Genomic DNA, 18,984 nt, shown 5'->3' with positions numbered 1-18,984 from the left:
CTATCAGAATTTCATCTTACTTTTTGTCCATATAATTAACAACTGCACAAAATTGCACATTTTTGCTCAGATTGGGCCTCTAAATTAAGTTTAGAGTAGTTAAGTAGTTAAGAGATTTATTTTTTCTTTAAGATTTTCTTTTTTCATAAATATTTAGTTTTTTGACAAATAGTTTTCTATTCTTAACAGTAAAATGGTGTTTTAACTATTTTCTTAAACAAAAAAACAAACACAAAAAAAATCCTCATGTGTTTGTGTACACCTGGCGAATAAAAACTAATTCTGTTTTCTATGAAACTCAAATGTTCCTCCTTGGGGCGTGTGCATGACGCCACAGAGAAATGGCGCATTTTCCTAACAGATGCACAAACTATACGATTTATGGTATATCCTGAAAAATGTATATAAATATAACATTTTATAGGCAGACACTAAATGCGTTGACCTGTATTCCATTTTTAATGCACAAAAGACAACAAAAAGCAGATTTATCATTTTTGGAATTGGCTGATGTCAAGCTATAGAAAAAAAAAAATAATAATAAAAAACCGTTTCACTCCTTTAATCGTTTATGGTGTTCAGCAATATTTACACATTCATAATTATTCCGTACTCTTTCTCTCCTTCTTGTGAACGAGAACTTCGTGACTACTGACTACTGAATATCCTACTCATCTGACATACAGGTGCTGGTCATATAATTAGAATATCATCAAAAAGTTGATTTATTTCACTAATTCCATTCAAAAAGTGAAACTTGTATATTATATTCATTCATTACACACAGACTGATATTTCAAATGTTTATTTCTTTTAAATTTGATTAATTATAACTGACAACTAAGGAAAATCCCAAATTCAGTATCTCAGAAAATTAGAATATTGTGAAAAGATTCAATATTGAAGACACCTGGTGCCACACTCTAATCAGCTAATTAACACAAAACACCGGCAAAGGCCTTTAAATGGTCTCTCAGTCTAGTTCTGTAGGCTACACAATCATGGGGAATACTGTTGACTTGACAGTTGTCCAAAAGATGACCATTGACACCTTGCACAAATGAGGGCAAGACACAAAAGGTCATTGCAAAAGAGGCTGGCTGTTCACAGAGCTCGTGTGTCCAAGCACATTAATAGAGAGGCGAAGGGAAGGAAAAGATGTGGTAGAAAAAAGTGTACAAGCAATAGGGATAACCGCACCCTGGAGAGGATTGTGAAACAAAACCCATTCAAAAATGTGGGGGAGATTCACAAAGAGTGGACTGCAGCTGGAGTCAGTGCTTCAAGAACCATACGCTCAGACACTTGAGGTCCAGTGTAAAGTTTCCACAGTCAGTGATGGTTTGGGGTGCCATGTCATCTGCTGGTGTTGGTGCACTGTGTTTTCTGAGGTCCAAGGTAACGCAGCCGTATACCAGGAAGTTTTAGAGCACTTCATGCTTCCTGCTGCTGACCAACTTTATGGAGATGCAGATTTCATTTTCCAACAGGACTTGGCACCTGCACACAGTGCCAAAGCTACGAGTACCTGGTTTAAGGACCATGGTATCACTGTTCTTAATTGGCCAACAAACTCGCCTGACCTTAACCCCATAGAAAATCTATGGGCTATTGTGAAGAGGAAGACGTGATATGCCAGACCCAAGAGTGCAGAAGAGCTGAAGGCCACTATCAGAGCAACCTGGGCTCTCATAACACCTGAGCAGTGCCACAGACTGATCGACTCCATGCCACGCCGCATTGCTGCAGTAATTCAGGCAAAAGGAGCCCCAACTAAGTATTGAGTGCTGTACATGGTCATACTTTTCATGTTCATACTTTTCAGTTGGCCAAGATTTCTAAAAATCCTTTCTTTGTATTGGTCTTAAGTAATATTCTAATGAGATACTGAATTTGGGATTTTCCTTAGTTGTCAGTTATAATCATCAAAATTAAAAGAAATAAACATTTGAAATATATCAGTCTGTGTGTAATGAATGAACATAATATACAAGTTTCACTTTTTGTATGGAATTAGTGAAATAAATCAACTTTTTGATGATATTCTAATTATATGACCAGCACCTGAACTGCTTTTTGCACAATATATTGCAAGGATGCACAATATGTACGCATATTACTGCCTGTATTGCATGAAACCTAGCAGTTCTAACAGCTGTGTATCAAGGTAGTTGCTAATGTTCAGAATGAGACGCGGAACTACAGTAAGATAGAGAGCGCTTCTGCTCGGACCTTTAACGGTGTTGCACCGGAGGATTATGTGACCTGCTCCTGTCATTCTAAATTCGCGATTTTGTTGGTAAGAAAACAGTCGATCTTTTAAATAATGGATGGTAGAAATATTAATTTAGTTCCAGAAGCAAATATCTTTTATAATAAGTTGTATATCAATTATATGTCGAGCATTTTCTCACGATTTAAGCTCGCTGTCTGATCCCGATGCAGTAGATGTGGTGTTTTAACATATTGACGTTTTAATAAACCAAAGAAATATCAACATGTATACAGATATATTATAGCTATAACTTTAAAATGGTGTAGATAAAAATAATGCATTTGTCATCCCAGGAATATCCAACTTCTGAAAATGTTGGTTTAACGATGATAATTCAGATTATATTTTGTGTTTTTTTTCTGTATTAACAGGATCTGAGGAGGAAAAAAATCACCCTGAAAGCTCTACCATGACGCTTTTTCATTTCGGAAATTGTTTTTCCTTGGCCTATTTCCCGTATTTCATTACATACAAATGTAGTGGATTGTAAGTATTAAGACAATATTTTTTTATTCTTGGAAGTATTATATATCTAACTAGTTTTTTGTAGAAAGTGTAGGAATTGTATTGATACTGTTTGCTCAATATATGCTGCATGTATTATTTTAGTTTGTTTATGCTGAAGTATGTCAGTGTACAGTATAATATTCTTAAGTCATATGCTGTATGCCAAACTACTGTCTTCAGTATGAGTCATGGTCAATAAATATTGTATTTTATATAAATTTGGTTCTCCCCTTTAATTGAATTATTTAATCTGTACAATCATCCAACAGTTTTCAGTCGTTGATGTATGCTACAAATATTTCTTTCTAGCTGTGATCACTGTTCTAATCTTCACACTTTTGTTTATTGCCAGGTCCGAATATAATGCATTTTGGAGATGTGTCCAAGCAGGTGCTACCTACCTCTTTGTGCAGCTGTGCAAGGTGAGTGGACCCTTTGGTCCTCGCAAAGATGTTTCTAAATGTTTGTGGGTCGAAGATAGAATATTATAAAGGTTTCTGTAAATGTGTGATATCACTTTCAGATGCTGTTTCTTGCAACATTTTTCCCCACCTGGGAGGGAGGAGCTGGCGTGTATGATTTTGTTGGGGTGAGCAGCGAATGTGCCACGTTTTTTTATTCATTTTTGAGCTTTTCATAAATCATTTATATAGATAACTTTGATTCTAAATAGTACATGGCAAATTAAAGGAATAGTTCACTTAGAAAAAGAAAATTGCTGAAAATATGCTCAGCCTTAAGCCATCCAAGATGTAGAGAGATTTGTTTCTTCATCAGAACAGATTTGGAGAAATTTAGCACTTCACTATCACTTGTTCATCAGTGGATCATCTGCAGTGAATGGGTGCCGTCAGAATGAGAGTCCAAACAGCTGATAAAAACATCACAGTAATCCACAAGTAACAACTCCAGCCCATCGATTTTTCTCTTGTGAAGCAAAAAGCTGCATGTTTTAAGAAACAAAACCATCATTAAGATTTTTTAACTTTAAACCCATAAGAGTCCATAATGCATAATAACACTTCCTCCAGTGAAAAGTTCCATGCCCTGTTGTTCTCGCACATCAAAATCCACCAACATATTTGTTTAGAGCTTGATCTGTGCAGATTTATCTCCTGATTAAGACGAGCGACGACTTTTTAACTGGAGGAACTGATATTATGGATAGAAGACTTCTGTTTTAGGTGAAAGAAACGGCTTGAAGTTAAAAACATCTTGATGGATTTGTTTCTGACAAATTCTTTCTTTCACTTCACAACATTTCAATTGATGAACTGGAGTGGTGTTGATTATTGTGATGTTTTTTATCAGCTGTCATTCTGACGTCGGCACCCATTCACTGCAAAGAATCCACTGGTGAACAAGTGATATGAAGCTAAATTTCTCCAAATCTGTTGGGATGAAGAAACAGAGTGAGCACATTGTCAGCAAATGCATATTTTTGGGTGAACTATTCATTTAAGGCTTTGTGCTCATAACTGGTTCACACGTTATTATTTCATTCATGCTGACATCCGTGCAAATAATCATGATAGCGTCATTCATTCATGTGCTGTTAACCCTAGGAGTTCATGAAGGCCACAGTGGACCTGGCCGATCTTCTAGGTCTTCATCTGGTTATGTCCAGGAATGCTGGGAAGGGCGAATATAAGATCATGGTGGCAGCTATGGGCTGGGCTACAGCCGAGCTCATCATGTCAAGGTATTCTGATCATCCTGAGAGAGCCGCTGTCAATCACAATCATGACAGATTTTCACTGGCAGTAACCAGTAGAAATTAACGTACTTTATATGTACTGTCATTCTAAACAGATGTATTCCGTTATGGGTGGGAGCTCGCGGCATTGAGTTTGACTGGAAATACATTCAAATGAGCTTTGATTCCAACATCAGTCTGGTAAGATACATGCTTACTCTGTGCTGTAGTTTTTGTGTTTGCATGCATCAAGAATCCAGTATCACAAATATATGTATTTATTTATTTACTTTACTGTAACAGAGCTTTTCTATTTATTGTTTTATAATATTAAATGTGATATGTATATATATTGGGACACAATTTTGTAAGTCTGATTCACTCACTTATGTTGCTTTATTCTGAACCTAAACTTTTTATTATTGTTTTTTTTTTGTTTGTTTTTTTAAAATCACATTAGGTACATTATATTGCTATGGCAGCAGTAGTTTGGATGTTCACTCGATACGACCTTCCCAAAAGCTTCCGTCTCCCTGTTACCATCCTGCTGGGATTGTGTGTTTATAAGGGCTTTCTTATGGAGTGAGTATCACAGCAATACTTGTTTATCTTTATTCTGCCGTAAGAGAAACTTATTTAAAACTACTTTTGGCACAATTTTTCATCTAACAGAGTTGGTTTAAGTCAGTGTTTTATCTGTACTTTTAGTTTGTCTACATTTTTTTTTTAATCCAAATTAAGATGTAATTAAATTTGTAGCACATTTCTAGTAAACAGGGTTCAGGATTTATGTAAATAATTAAATCTGAGTAAGGGTTCACAATATATTTTGACCAAATTGATGATGACCATTATTTATTTTTATTTTTTTTAAGTTGGCATCAGTCTGTTTAGACAAATATTGGATGAGTATAATATTGCTGCTTAATTTTTCCTGTTCACTCAGTTTGCTGTTTAGCCACAGAAGATTAAAAAAACACTTACCGTTATTCATCCTACCTTCTGTACATTTATTACATTTTCATGCTTATTTTCCCTCTATGAATGAATATTTCAAACAGCTTTGAATTGCAATATCAGCTGTTATATCCATTTTTAACTGTGGCATAAAAATAACTATTTCTAATTTTAAATATTGGACAGCATTTCTGTATCAGTTAAATTCTGTATCTACCTACATTATTCTACAAACATCATTTGATTTAACTTAGATGTTCAGTTTGTATAATAATTATAGGCTTTTTTTATTAATCAGTTAATTTATTTAATTTAATCACATGCTTTTTTTAATACAGTACAGTTTGATACAGTAGAGCTGCTGGACTTGTTTGTCTCTCCTCTAGATGGCAGTGTTGCCTTAAGCTAGATTTTATTGCCATTGCAAATGCTAGCTTATTTACTAAATATCACACAGTATGCACTGTATGCTGCTTACTGTTTTTTTTTTTTTTTTTAATACCATGTGAAATGCATTACACAGCATAAAATATTTAATACAGTAGTATGCTGAGTTGTCAAATAACATTTTTATCTTGCAGCTTGCATTTATTTCACATTTTTAATTCAGTTGTGCAGGAAAATTCAGATGTTTTCATTTAAATTGCATTGTTGGTTACAGCATTAGTGTTGTGTATTAGGTCCTCCGGGTGTTTCACGCATATGAAACTGCAGAAATAATAAGTGTAATATGTTGATATACTTTTCCATATGACATCACTGTGTGTCCTTTTAAAGAAGTCTTCTGCTCTTTGTTTTGAGTTTTCACTGCACATAACTGTTTGTGTCTCTTCTCCAGGCTGTTTGTTCATGTTTTCCTCCTGGGCAGCTGGACAGCTCTCCTAGTGAAGGCCGTACTCACTGGTGCCATCTCCCTGTGTTCGCTCTTCCTATTTGTCACACTCGTTCACAGCAACTAAACCCTTATACTGTACAGTGCCTTCACTCAAGAGGCATTTCAAGTATTTGAAGAACTGATCCACATTCCTACTTCGAATACTGTTGACTTTTGTATCTGCTGCAAGGAGACTGTGAGAGTATAACTGTTATTAGTGAACATGTGTTTATACTTTATTCCATTAACTAAATAAACATTTGACTTCAATATGAAGGGAATAATTTTTGGAATACAGTTTTGGGAGAGAAACCAAACTTACTCCAAGAAAAACCTTATTAACGACAAACTAATTTATTAATAAAGGCCACATGGGACACAAATCATTTGCTGTTTTTGTATGGTAGATTTTAGTTATCAAATAAAATATTGCCAAGTATGAGCAAACCAAACCCAGCATACATTATTTTTATTTTTTTGACATTTTCAAGAAACAAACTACAATAAAGTAATTGGTAACACTTTACAAAGATGTATGATTGGTGAACTTTAGTTAGCTATATTAGTAAATATGAACAAACAATAAAAATAGTTCTACAGCCTTTATTAATACATTTACTAATGTGTTTTAAAAAGAAAAGTTGTATCTGTTACTGTGCACCGACATGAACAAGCAATTGTATTTTTTTTTATTAACTAAAGGTTATAAAGGTAATAAATGCTGGTTCATGTTTACTATTGCATTAAAGGAATAGTTCACCATGCTAAAATACTTGCTAAAATTTGCTGAAAATTTCCTCATCCTCAGGCCATCTGAGATGTAAATGAATTTTTTCATAAGAACGTATTCTGAGAAATTTAGCATTACCTCATTTGCTCATCAGTGGATCCACTGTAGTGAATGGGTGCCGTCAGAATGAGAGTCAAGACAACTGAAAAAAACATCACAATAAGCTTGTGAAGCAAAAAGCTGTGTGAAAAAGTAATCTTGTCTGAATTAGGAGAAAAATATACACAGATCAAGCATTGTTGACATTCTGACGGCACCCATTCACTGCAGAGGATCCATTGGTGAGCAAGTAATGTAATGCTGAATTTCTCCAAATCTGAAGAAACAAACCCATCCACATGAGGGCGAGTACATTTTTTTGTTAATTTAATATTAGGTTGAACTATTCCTTTAACAAATGAGCCCTTACTGTAAAGTGTTAATTCTTTAACAGCACAACTATTGTCCTGCTATTTCAGTTCAGCCGAGCTTCACATTCCTGGCACATTAAAACTAATAAATCTGCTGGGAATGTAAGGGACAAGAATGGTTACATATGGGTTTTTAAAAAAGTATGTATAATAATGATATTAATAAATTTAAAAACATAATAATAAACATGGAGTTAATAAACAGGTTAATATGCAGCTTATGGACTAATTTTAATATTAGAAACAGTACTAATGGTAGTTAGATGCCACATATATTGACCTATGTATTTTTAAGCTATGGTTCTCCCACGATTCTGAAAACAAAACCAAACAAATTATGTAATTTGAAGGTCCTTGTATCCAACCTACAAAGAAGAAATAACACTTGCAATACAATTAACAATTCAGCCAGACAGAATAGTGGGAGTGTGGTGTATAAATAGTCCAAGACAATGAGCAACAACTGTGTGTGTGTGAACAGGTGTGTAGAGTTAAGATAAAGGAGTCTGGGGAAATTAGTGTAATGGGTGTACAGGTGTGTGGAGTTTGGGGGATGGCGACCTCTGGTGGAGAGAGGGAGAAACGCAGGGCCCGGACTCAACACTTAGCACATGAGCACACACTCTCTCTGGATCAACGGCTGCGCAAAGGCAGGTTTAAATATTCCGATGTGATTTCAAAGGTTTAATAGACATGGCAGAATCACACTCATTTAGGAATACGATCACGTGTGTTTGAATCGAGATCGCGATCTTTTAATGATTAAACGTGTCCGTGCATAGCCTATGTATTTTTCTAGCACATGTCCTTTTTTGTACCAGACCTCAAAAGTAACCCCGCCCCCCACTTCCACAGTTGGTGATATTTATCTTTAGGGGGAAAAAAACAAAACTTGTTTACCATAATTAGCCATTCAGTTATAATATCCAATAGATTTTGCTGATTTCAATTTTTTTTTTCTTTTTTTGCCTGCAGGTTGAATAAACTAAGCTTTAAAAAGACTGTATAAGCTGCATGTAATTGTTAAAAGGTTATAAGTTGATAAGAACTAGACGTGCATTCTCAACATTCTTCTCTTCAAAAGGTACTGTTATAACTTGAACTTGTTTTCCCATTCTTATCAACTATTTGTCAAGCTGTTTACCTGCAGTAGAATCAGAATCAGAATGAGCTTTATTGCCAAGTATGTTTACACATAAGAGGAATTTGTTTTCGTGACAGAATGTGGAATGTGAAGCGCAGCTGAACTGAAATAGCAGGACAATAGTTGTGCTGTTAAAGGATTAACACTTTACAGTAAGGGTTCATTTGTTAAAGGAATAGTTAACAAAGTCTCCCTCCACCCATCCTCACCACATTCTACAGAGGAACCATTGAGAGCGTGCTGACCAGCTTCATCACTGTCTGGTATGGGAACTGTAGTACAGCAGACCGCAAGACCCTCCAGCGGACAGTGAACACAGCTGCAAAGATCATCAGTGCCCCTCTCCCCTCCATCCTGGACATTTTCCTTACATGATGCACCAGCAAAGCCAACAGTATCGTGAAGGACCCCAACCATCCCTCCCACAGTCTCTTCCAGCTCCTACCATCAGGAAGACGGTACCGGAGCATCAGAGCCTGCTTCGCCAGACAGCTCAACAGTTTTTTCCCCAGGCTGTGAGAGCCCTGAACTCAGATCACCCCACCCTCCTCTGAAACCCCACACAGACCCCCCTACCTCCTGAAACATGGACTACCTCACCTCCTCCACCCCCCCAAACCATACCACATCACAGAAAAACGCTGAAAAACCAAAGGTTATTTTTTTTATATTTTCCTCCATGCGCACTAGACACTTTTCACACACACTGCTGTGTGTACATAATCACACAAAGACTCATATATGTTTATACTGTATGCTCAGGCACTGCTAATCATCTTGCACTGCTCCCCAGCCAGCTGCTTGACTTACGATGTTTCTCCTTGCACATGTACAGTATTATTTGAAGCATTCGTACAGTCTATATATAGGTAAACATTTATATATAGTATATTCATATTAAAAATCTGTCAGTAGGTTAGTTGTGGATAGGTACAGTGTTTATGTGTAACATTTGTATAGTTTGTATTTAGTTTCTTTTAGTTTATTTATAGGTAAACATTTATATATACTGTAGTATTTAAAATCAAAATCTGTCAGTAGGTTAGTTGTGTATAGGTAGTATTATGTGAAGCATTCGTATAGTCTGTATTTTTTATCTTATGTGTAAGTAAACATTTATATATAGTATATTTATAGTCGAAATCTGACAGTAGGTTAGTTGTGTATAGGTTTTACTATTTTACTTCATTGTTGTATGTCTGTATCTATGTAGCACCGTGGTCCTGTGAGGTACGACATTTCGTTCCACTGTATGTCCACACATGTAGCGGAATGACAATAAAGCTCAACTTGATTAGTTACAGGAATAGTTCAACCTAATATTAAATTAACAAAAAAATGTACTCGCCCTCATGTGGATGGGTTTGTTTCTTCAGATTTGGAGAAATTCAGCATTACATTACTTGCTCACCAATGGATCCTCTGCAGTGAATGGGTGCCGTGAGAATGTTAACAATGCTTGATCTGTGTATATTTTTACCCCAATTCACACAAGATTACTTTTTCACTGGAGAAAGCAATATTATGGCTAGAGGATTCTTATTTTAACCGGAAACAATGGTTTAAAGTTCATTTGTTTTAATTTGTTTACTAGAAACTCACAGCTTTTTGCTTCATGACTGTGCAATTACAAACCAGCTTTGCAGATTTGAAATACAAAGAGCTTTGTTTTCTCTCTCCAAAAAAGAAAAAAAAAAAGAACTGAATAAAGAGCCAAGCCCAGTGGAGTTTCACTCTTGGATTATGGGTCACTCTCTCACATGTATTTTATTACCTGCAGAGACTGTGTTTATCAACGCTTCTGATAAACAATCAAGCTGTGGTAAAACTCTATTGTTACATGTGTTTATCTCTCTGAATTTTTTCAGCTCCCCCCAAACTTTGTGATCTTTCTTTCAAAATCTCTTTCTTTGGAACTTTATTTCATATTCAAGTTTTTTTCATCTTTTGTTCATCCTTTGAAGTTTTGTTACATGGGTTTTTTCTTTCAAATGTTTTCAGATCTTTTTTACAGACTGTTTAATTCTTTCTTTTTAATTTATTTCATTTTTGTTATTTCCATAAACCTCTTTCAAACAGTATTTTGATCTTTGCTTGTTTGTATTTGTTCTTTGAGGTTTTGTTACAAACTTTTTTCTTTCAGATGTTTTCAATCTTTATACAGACTCTTTTAAACATTCTTTTAATCTTTGATTCTTTGAAGTTTTGTTACATTCTGTATGTATAAATATATATATATATGTGTGTGTGTAAGGGTGGTTAACTCCTCATCAACCTCCGCTCTGCTGCAGGTGAAAAAGGGCACCCCCCCTCCCTTTTTTTATATCAAGATTATTTAGTAAGCCTGCATAAAAGGAAGAAATGGTCACATCTTCATGACAAATTCAATAACACAAAATAATAGTCTCAAAAGCTTATAGCTTAGATTTATTCACGATTAATAACAACCATAATAATAATATTAGATAATTAGATAATTAGATAATATAGATAAACAGGGTTTTAGAGTACTGAACTGGAGTAATGATGCTGAAAATTCAGCTTTGATCACAAAAATAAATTACATTTTAAAATATATTCAAATAGAAAAGAGTTATTTAAAAATTGTAAAAATATTACACAATATTACTGTTTTTGCTGTATTTTGGATCAAATAAATGAAGCCTTGGAATGAATCATGAATTACATTCTGCATGATAAAATATCAAGATTTCACAATGATCTTCTGTAATTTTTTTTTAGTTACTACTACATTACTGTAGTAAAAACCATGTTTTTACTACATTTTATACATGTGAGGACGAGTGGAGAGTATACCCATAACATGATTAGCCTAAATGTTAATAAATTAAGTGTATCAGCAATCATAAATCAAAGAAGAAATTTCATATATATGTTATCTAGGTGACGAGGATCACTCGTCGCTTTGTGTAAGTTCCAGTACGAAACAGCGCGGGGGCGCACCTGTTATGATTTTCCGATGGTAAAAACAAATTATATGTTGTTGTATTACCAATTATCAATATATAGTTTTTGACCAGCGAATGTGTGCAAATGTGAATTTTGTTTTTTTGTCCGTCATTAAAACGGCGACGGCCCCTCACATTACATTTTCATCTACAGGTTACAAACTAGTTTTTGTAGCTTTATAGACGGAGCGCTCAGTTTTTCCTGTGGTAAAATGCATTTGGCCAAAATCGCATTTTATAAAAGATGAAATGCTACTGTATGCACAGGCTATTTAAGTGTTGGCTTTGTATTGGCTATGACTAGATGGCAAATGATGGCCCTCTCTCTCAGGCGACGTCCCACATGTCTCAGTCAGTGAGTCAGTCAGACATCAAATAAATAAAATATGAGCCTTTATAGACATAGTGTTTAGTAGCACTTATTCAAACAACAAGATATTTATTTACCCTTCGCAAAACTTTGTTCAGCTCAGCTGTTGTCTACTGTGCGGCTGCTGTGGAACTTCAGTTGATTCAATGAATATAGAGGGGGCGGAGTTATCAGCTTACTGACAGCTTGAGGATCGAATAAGATTTAAGATTTAAGATTTAAGCTCGTTTTAAGAACTTTCATTTGCTAAATATTTGTAAAACAGACAGACAGACGTAAAGGGTGACCAATAGCATTGATTAAAAAAAAAAAAAAAAAAAACTCCACCAAAAAAAGGGCACTTCGTAGTGTAAGGGCAAAAAGGGCATGTGCTCTGCACAGGTTGAGCCCTACCTGTGCACGTGCCTGGTGTGTGTGTGTGTGTGTACAGAATGTAACAAAACTTCAAATAATTATTTATAGAATGTAACAAAACTTCAAATAATTATTTATAGAATGTAACAAAACTTCAAAGAATCAAAGATTAAAAGAATGTTTAAAAGAGTATGTAAAAAAAGATTACATTTTTTTCCATTTGGTTTATAGATATAGTAATCATAAAGTATCGTAGTATTTTGGTTCTTAATTCCTTTGACAAAAAAATAAATAAAATGGAGATTTTATGTGCAAACAAAACAAAACGAACAAACAAAAAAGGTAAAGAAGACTTTGCAACTATCCCTTTCCTTATTAATATTTTTATTAATATTAATTAAAAAAAATATATATTTTTGCACATAAAATCCAATTTGTAAGTGCACTTGGACCCAAGTAACCTTTCCACCAAACTCTCCTGTGAATGTCAGCAGCAGATATACGGCTCCCTGTTGGGTTAATGAATGCTCTCACCGTCAAACGTCACTCTCGCTCTCTTTCACTCCTCTCTCTCTCTTTCTCTTTCACTAACTCTCTTCTTTCTCTCCTCCTCTCCAAACGCAAGTGAATTCACAAAGAACACGGCGAACAAAACTTCCTTGTTTTTCAAAGTCCGGTCAGCAGAGAATGGCGAACAGCAATCTGTATCTGGATTACCATGGTCTCCTGCTACCTAAGATAGCTCATACAGAGGAATCTCTCAATTACCTCCAGAATTTCCAAGTCAAAGATGATGATGTCATTGCTGTTACCTATCCAAAATCCGGTAAGATCATTCTTTGTTTTCGATGCATACTGTTTTTTTCTCCTCATGCGTTCAGCAACACAGACTTGTTGCATTACATTTTCCTTACATTGCTATAATCTTTGCAAAAGATGCAAAATATTATAAATGCACATGCATGAAGGTGATCAGTCCATCCTTCATTGGTCTCTGTCTGTGTTTTTCAGGTACCACATGGGTGCAGGAAATTCTTCCTCCGCTCCTAAATGGAGGAGACCTGACGTCCGTGGAAACCATCCCTAACTGGGACAGGGTTCCATGGCTGGAGGAAACACGAGCTTCAGTGGTCTTAGATAAGCTCCATTCACCACGAGCCCTCGTCTCCCACATGCCTTATAATTTGATGCCTTCCTCCTTTTTCAAGTCCAAGGCCAAGGTACAGAAAGCAGTAGAAGAATCGTATTTATATATAGTCTGCAGAGGCGTCATGAGCCATGTGGATTTTGAATGCAGCTTCGAAAAGACGAAGCTAAAATAGCCGAATAATATTTATATATTTGATACAGTCACACCGGCGTGTTTAGAACGTGCAGTGCGTCAAATCATCAGCTGCTAAATTCAAATCTGCTTTCGCTGGTTGGCACAGCGCCAGAAACAGACGCGTTTTTACAGCGCCGCGCATTATAACCAATCACACGCGATTCTGTTGAGCTTATGAATGCAATCAGAGGCCTTCAGATGAGTCATCGCTGAAACTCCGGTGTTTTGATCGATTGCTCGCTGAATGAATTCTGAATGAATTTCGACAATATAATATTTCCTTTAAAAGAAAGAAAATAAATAAATAAATAAATAAATAAATAAAACTCCCGCTGAATAAATAAATATATATAAAATAAATAGCCTATATAAAATAAATATAAAAATAAATAGCTACCCCCGCTTTACTTGTGACCCCTCAAAAATAATGAGTGCATGACGCCCGTGATCGTCTGTATAACACTGGGAAAGAAAGATTTTCTGCATCACTAGTCTCTAGGCTATTGACATCTGCTGCCAAAGAAAAGGTTAGGCCAGTTAAACCGGTTCATCGGAATGTTAATATATATATATTAACATTTACAGTCTTTTTCTGACTACAAGATGCCATATTTTCACAGTAATTTTTACAGTACTAGTTCTACAGTCTCTTACAAATAAATGACAGCTGCATGTTTGTAGATTAACTTTTATAATGTGATGTTGCAGCTTCATTTCCCAGCATGCACTGCAGCAAACCTGAATTGGATTTTTCTAAATGCTGGTTTATTCTGCAGTTTGTTTGTTTGTTTGTTTTTTGTCACTTTGTTTTATAAGAATGTCGGTTGTCACCATTCATCAATTTATCACTAAACACAGCCTCTAAAGCTAAACATACACATGTATGTATGTATATATATATATATATATATATATATATATATATATATATATATATATATATTAGTGCTGGGCAAAGATTAATTGCGATTAATTGCATCCAATATAAAGGTTTTTGTGTACATAATATATGTGTGTGTACTGTTTATATTTATTATGTATATATAAATACACACACATGCATGTATATATTTAAGAAAAATGCTATGTTTATATATTAAATATATAATATAATATTTTATATTCATATATAATATAAATTATATGAATATAAACATGTATTATATACTTTTCATAAATTATTACATTTATATCATATAGTATCATAGGTTACAAAGTTTCTTGTTAAGTTAAAGATATGAGACAAAAGTCTTTTGAATATTTATTTTCCTGCAGGAAAAGGTCTACATTCATGCAGTCATTCATGGTTGGCTGTAGATTGCAACAACGAGGAAACACCCCAACTCAACATTTATACCTTCATCAAATGCAGATGCTTTGATCTCATCCAATCATAATGCATATTCAACATATGTCCATTTAAGGTGCCTAACTATGTCCTCCAGATGCGTTTCTAAGAATTCATTTTCTAAGTAGCCATGGACGTCTAAGAAACCAAGATAACATCTGTGTCTTACACTTGTCTTGCACACACACACAAATAGATTTCTTGTTATCTCTATCAGTTCATCGAAAACTGAAGCCCTCAGAGACAGTTTAAAGAACACTCTTTGTACAGTGAAGCAAATAATATTAATATTTCAGATAGAACAGTACAGTATAAATAAAATATCACATCAAATCATATCAAGATGCATGTCCAGACTAGTCTCTTTTTTTCAGTAAAGTAAAACAAAGTGTCATTTGTTATATTGTGTTTTTCATCTCCAGGTAATCTACGTCGCTCGGAATCCTAAAGATGTTTTAGTCTCATCTTTCCACTTTCATCAAATGGCCAGTTTTCTTGAAGACCCTGGAACATTTGAAGAATTCGTTGACAAATTCCTGTCAGGAAAAGGTGAGACACTCAAATGTGTGTTTAAAATCAATTGTGCTTGAATTAAGTATTCAGTATTCATGTGACTAGTAAAAATACTAAATGAAAGTGCTTATTGAATGCTGGTGTATTTTTTTTTTTTCATATTAAAAAAAAAAACAGGTGTCGCGACATACAGCCAAGTATGGTGACCCATACTTGGAATTCGTGCTCTGCTTTTAACCCATCCAAAGTGCACACACACAGCAGTGAACACACACACACTGTGAACACATTCTGCGGCGCCCGGGGAGCAGTTGGGGGTTCAGTGCGTTGCTCAAGGGCACCTCAGTCATGGTATTGAGGGTGGAGAGAGCGCTGTACATTCACTCCCCCCACTTACAATTCCTGCCGGCCCGAGACTCGAACTCACAATCCTTGGATTGCAAGTCCAAATCTCTAACCGTTAGGCCACGACTTCCCCCTTTTCTCTAACCGTTAGGCCACGACTTCCCAACATATTGATGTTGCTCCCATATTAAGGTCCACTTTGCATCATGCCCATAAACATCCAGATTGATTTTTATATTTAACAATAAACATGCATCAAACATGGGGAGTGTATATATAAATACTCAAATGATCAAGTTGCAATTGCTTACACAGTTTTCTTCGGAAAGTGGGCCGACCATGTGAAAAGCTGGCGAAACCCTGAGCTCGGCGACAGAATTCTGTACATCACCTATGAAGAAATGTTTCAGGTAAAGTGAAGAGATACCACTCATTCAGAAATCAGAGAGAATGAGTGTAATGTAGGTTCTTGCAATTGTAGGACCTCCGTCAAGTCCTGGGCCGGATTTTAAAATTTCTTGGCCGGGAGCTCAGTGCAGAGGCTCTGGATCGTGTGGTCAATCATGGCACCTTCAAAAATATGAAAACAAACAAAATGTCGAACTACTCTCTGGTGCCAGAAAACATTATGGACTGCAAGAAATCACCCTTCCTCAGAAAAGGTACCCAGGTTTTAAAGCATCAGCTGAGAGATGTTTTTTTAAACATTGTGATCTTGAATGAAACCTCTCTGCTTATTTAAAGGTATCGCTGGAGACTGGAAGAATCACTTCAGTCCTGAACTTGATGCCAAGTTCACAGCTGTAATTCAAGAGCAAATGAAAGGAAGTAACATCAGATTCCCGTGGGATGAAGAATGAGTGAATCTCTTGTAATGACATCTCGGTGCACATCAAAATAAACAGTCATAGATGGAACATATGATCGTTTAATTCACTGTGTGTTTATTCAAGTTTATTGCAGAGTGATTGCAGCAATGTTCTCTTGTTGTCCTGAAGCTATGCTAGAATTGCTCAAGATGATAAGACGTTAAAGCGTAAGACAGTTAGACCACTTTTGGGTTTTTGCAACTTAACAGCGAGGGCGCAACATCTAACATCTGTTTCATGTTTCTGAGAGATGTTGCAAACTCTTGACACAGGAATGTGACCACAAAATAATGAGATTAATGTATAGTCATATTTAAGGACTGCTTTTCACAGAGAAATATCATTTATCTAATCAGGGTAACCCAGCATCTCGTGGTTTTGCATTAAGCATACGAAATAATATCAGTATACCTACACACAAAAACTAAGTATAGGAACTATTTATGTTTATATGAAGCTTAATGCATCTAAAACAAAAGCAGCACAATTATCTTTTCGACTTACCAGTGTATTTCTGTGTGAGGATTCTTGTCATTTCTTAAAGAAACTGTTCACCCAAAAATGAACATTTGCATTTACTCACCTTAAGGCCAAAGAAGATGTAGATGAGTTTGTTTCTTCATCAGATTCAGAACAGATTTGGAGAAATTAAGCCCCTTCCCCCCCTAAAAAAAAAAAAAGTGTGAAATATTAGGTATAAAATGTGTATGTCAGATTCATAAAATTTTTATGGGCTGAGAAAATAATTCAGCCTGTCCAAAAGCATGTATGTTGTTTCTGCTGTTTGGAGACACACACACACACACACAAACACATATTTATATGAACTGAAATTTCTGAACGTGTGTTAATATTTGAATTACCTTGAGACATAAACCGAACATGTTTCGCAGACATTTAACAAGCAGAAATGGAATAATAAGTCCCAAAACCAAGGAGGGGTCAATATCAAAAGTCTCTTGTGTACATCAGCTGCTTTGAGTACAGTTCATCTCATTCTCATTGAATGCACGATTTGCCAGTTCCAGATGTTTCTCCACTCTTCCTTCAAGTCATCAGCAAGTTCTCGAGCACATCTGGGGGTCGTATGGTTATATGTTGTTTGCCACTGCAAGTACGATCAGCTGTCCTTCCCGTCTCCTGTAGCACTGTCTTAGGCCTCTTACATTACAGACATTACAGTTTATTGGACTATGGCATGTTCACACAGGTGATCAGGAACCCTTCACAGTCAGGAGAAATGATTCTTTTCTGTCGTAAGTTATTGTAACTATGACCTTTATTGCCTACCATTTTGCCAATCAATGTTTAGTCACGTAAGCACTGTTCTTTAGGTGCATGTGCCATAATAGTTTATGATTCACTGAATAAGCATGAAAAACCCTGTGTTTCTGAAAAAAAATCTGTTTTAAAAAAAGATTTTTATAATTGCAGCATCAAATAATAATAAACTATGTAAGTATTTTAATATATATTATATATAAAATATATAATTAAATGAAATAGAGGGTTATTTTATTTGACCCTCTAACTACCACTCTTTATTCTAATACTATTCTTTAAAAAAAAACTTGCCCCTTTAGACTTGCACTCTATTCATTTACTGCTTGTTTCCTTTAAAAAAAACACTAGCTTCTCTAATCTTTTTGTATTCTATTTGTTTTCTTTTTATTTATTATATATATATAAAAAATTTGCTACGTGCACTTGCATATAGCACTTTTATATCATTGCTCTTTTGTTGATTATGATTGCTTCCATTGTCCTCATTTGTAAGTCGCTTTGGATAAATGTGTCTGCTAAATGACTATATATATATATATATTACATATATAACATATATATAACATAAAATTAAAAAAATTGTTTAAGTGTGAATGATAGGTTGTTTAGATGTTTATTTGATATAAAGCAGTTGTCCACTCAAGACTATGTTTTTACCAGTTTTCACTGAATTGCACAGTGTGGCTTATTGTTTTATTTTAAATCGCCAATCGTCAGAGACTAAGATGCTTTATGCTTAAATACATTCAATTTCAAAGAAATGACCTCATTGTAAGCAAGCACGTCCATGTCATTCACTTCCAGATTATTCAAATTATGAAGCTTGTGATTGGTTGCCAGATTGGCCGCAAGTAAACTGGCATTGACATATGTGAAAGAGCTCGTGTACGTGCTGACCAGTGTATGTTAACCCGCAAAAGGCGTATGTCTTCTCCTCTGAGGGTATTTCACCCCA

General features: G+C 35.3%; 2 protein-coding genes across 3 annotated transcripts; both read left to right on the top strand.

The window, feature by feature from the left end:
- Positions 1–2,139: 2,139 nt before the first annotated feature.
- On the top strand, positions 2,140–6,692 carry LOC109087796 (transmembrane protein 147). The gene is made up of 8 exons (XM_042741650.1): positions 2,140–2,299; positions 2,647–2,761; positions 3,135–3,204; positions 3,306–3,371; positions 4,348–4,484; positions 4,595–4,679; positions 4,939–5,060; positions 6,274–6,692. Exons 2-8 carry the CDS (start codon positions 2,685–2,687, stop codon positions 6,392–6,394), a joined length of 678 nt encoding a protein of 225 aa, XP_042597584.1. The 5' UTR covers positions 2,140–2,299; positions 2,647–2,684; the 3' UTR covers positions 6,395–6,692.
- A 1,352-nt stretch (positions 6,693–8,044) lies between these two features.
- LOC109056133 (sulfotransferase 2B1-like) lies at positions 8,045–16,797 on the top strand. Of its 2 annotated transcripts, none has more exons than XM_042741648.1 (7): positions 8,045–8,159; positions 12,972–13,172; positions 13,358–13,566; positions 15,441–15,567; positions 16,192–16,286; positions 16,358–16,538; positions 16,621–16,797. In XM_042741648.1, exons 1-7 carry the CDS (start codon positions 8,063–8,065, stop codon positions 16,734–16,736), a joined length of 1,026 nt encoding a protein of 341 aa, XP_042597582.1. In that variant the 5' UTR covers positions 8,045–8,062; the 3' UTR covers positions 16,737–16,797. The 2 variants fall into 2 exon arrangements, with proteins under 2 accessions (XP_042597582.1, XP_042597583.1); XM_042741649.1 differs by having other exon boundaries at positions 8,053–8,147; positions 12,970–13,172.
- The last annotated feature ends 2,187 nt before the right edge of the window (positions 16,798–18,984 follow it).

The sequence above is a fragment of the Cyprinus carpio genome, chromosome B16, assembly GCF_018340385.1.
Source record: "Cyprinus carpio isolate SPL01 chromosome B16, ASM1834038v1, whole genome shotgun sequence".
Lineage (NCBI taxonomy): Eukaryota > Metazoa > Chordata > Actinopteri > Cypriniformes > Cyprinidae > Cyprinus > Cyprinus carpio.
The sequence above is the reverse complement of the archived record's forward strand: the minus strand, read 5'-3'. Positions and strand labels throughout refer to the sequence as shown.

Coding starts and splice junctions, on each gene's coding strand:
- LOC109087796 (XM_042741650.1), top strand. CDS start 2,685: ATGACGCTTTTTCATTTCGGAAATTGTTTTTCCTTGGCCTATTTCCCG. Junction 4,485..4,594: donor GCCGAGCTCATCATGTCAAG/GTATTCTGATCA, acceptor CATTCTAAACAG/ATGTATTCCGTTATGGGTGG. Junction 5,061..6,273: donor TATAAGGGCTTTCTTATGGA/GTGAGTATCACA, acceptor TCTCTTCTCCAG/GCTGTTTGTTCATGTTTTCC.
- LOC109056133 (XM_042741648.1), top strand. CDS start 8,063: ATGGCGACCTCTGGTGGAGAGAGGGAGAAACGCAGGGCCCGGACTCAA. Junction 13,567..15,440: donor TTTTCAAGTCCAAGGCCAAG/GTACAGAAAGCA, acceptor TTTCATCTCCAG/GTAATCTACGTCGCTCGGAA. Junction 16,287..16,357: donor CCTATGAAGAAATGTTTCAG/GTAAAGTGAAGA, acceptor TTGCAATTGTAG/GACCTCCGTCAAGTCCTGGG.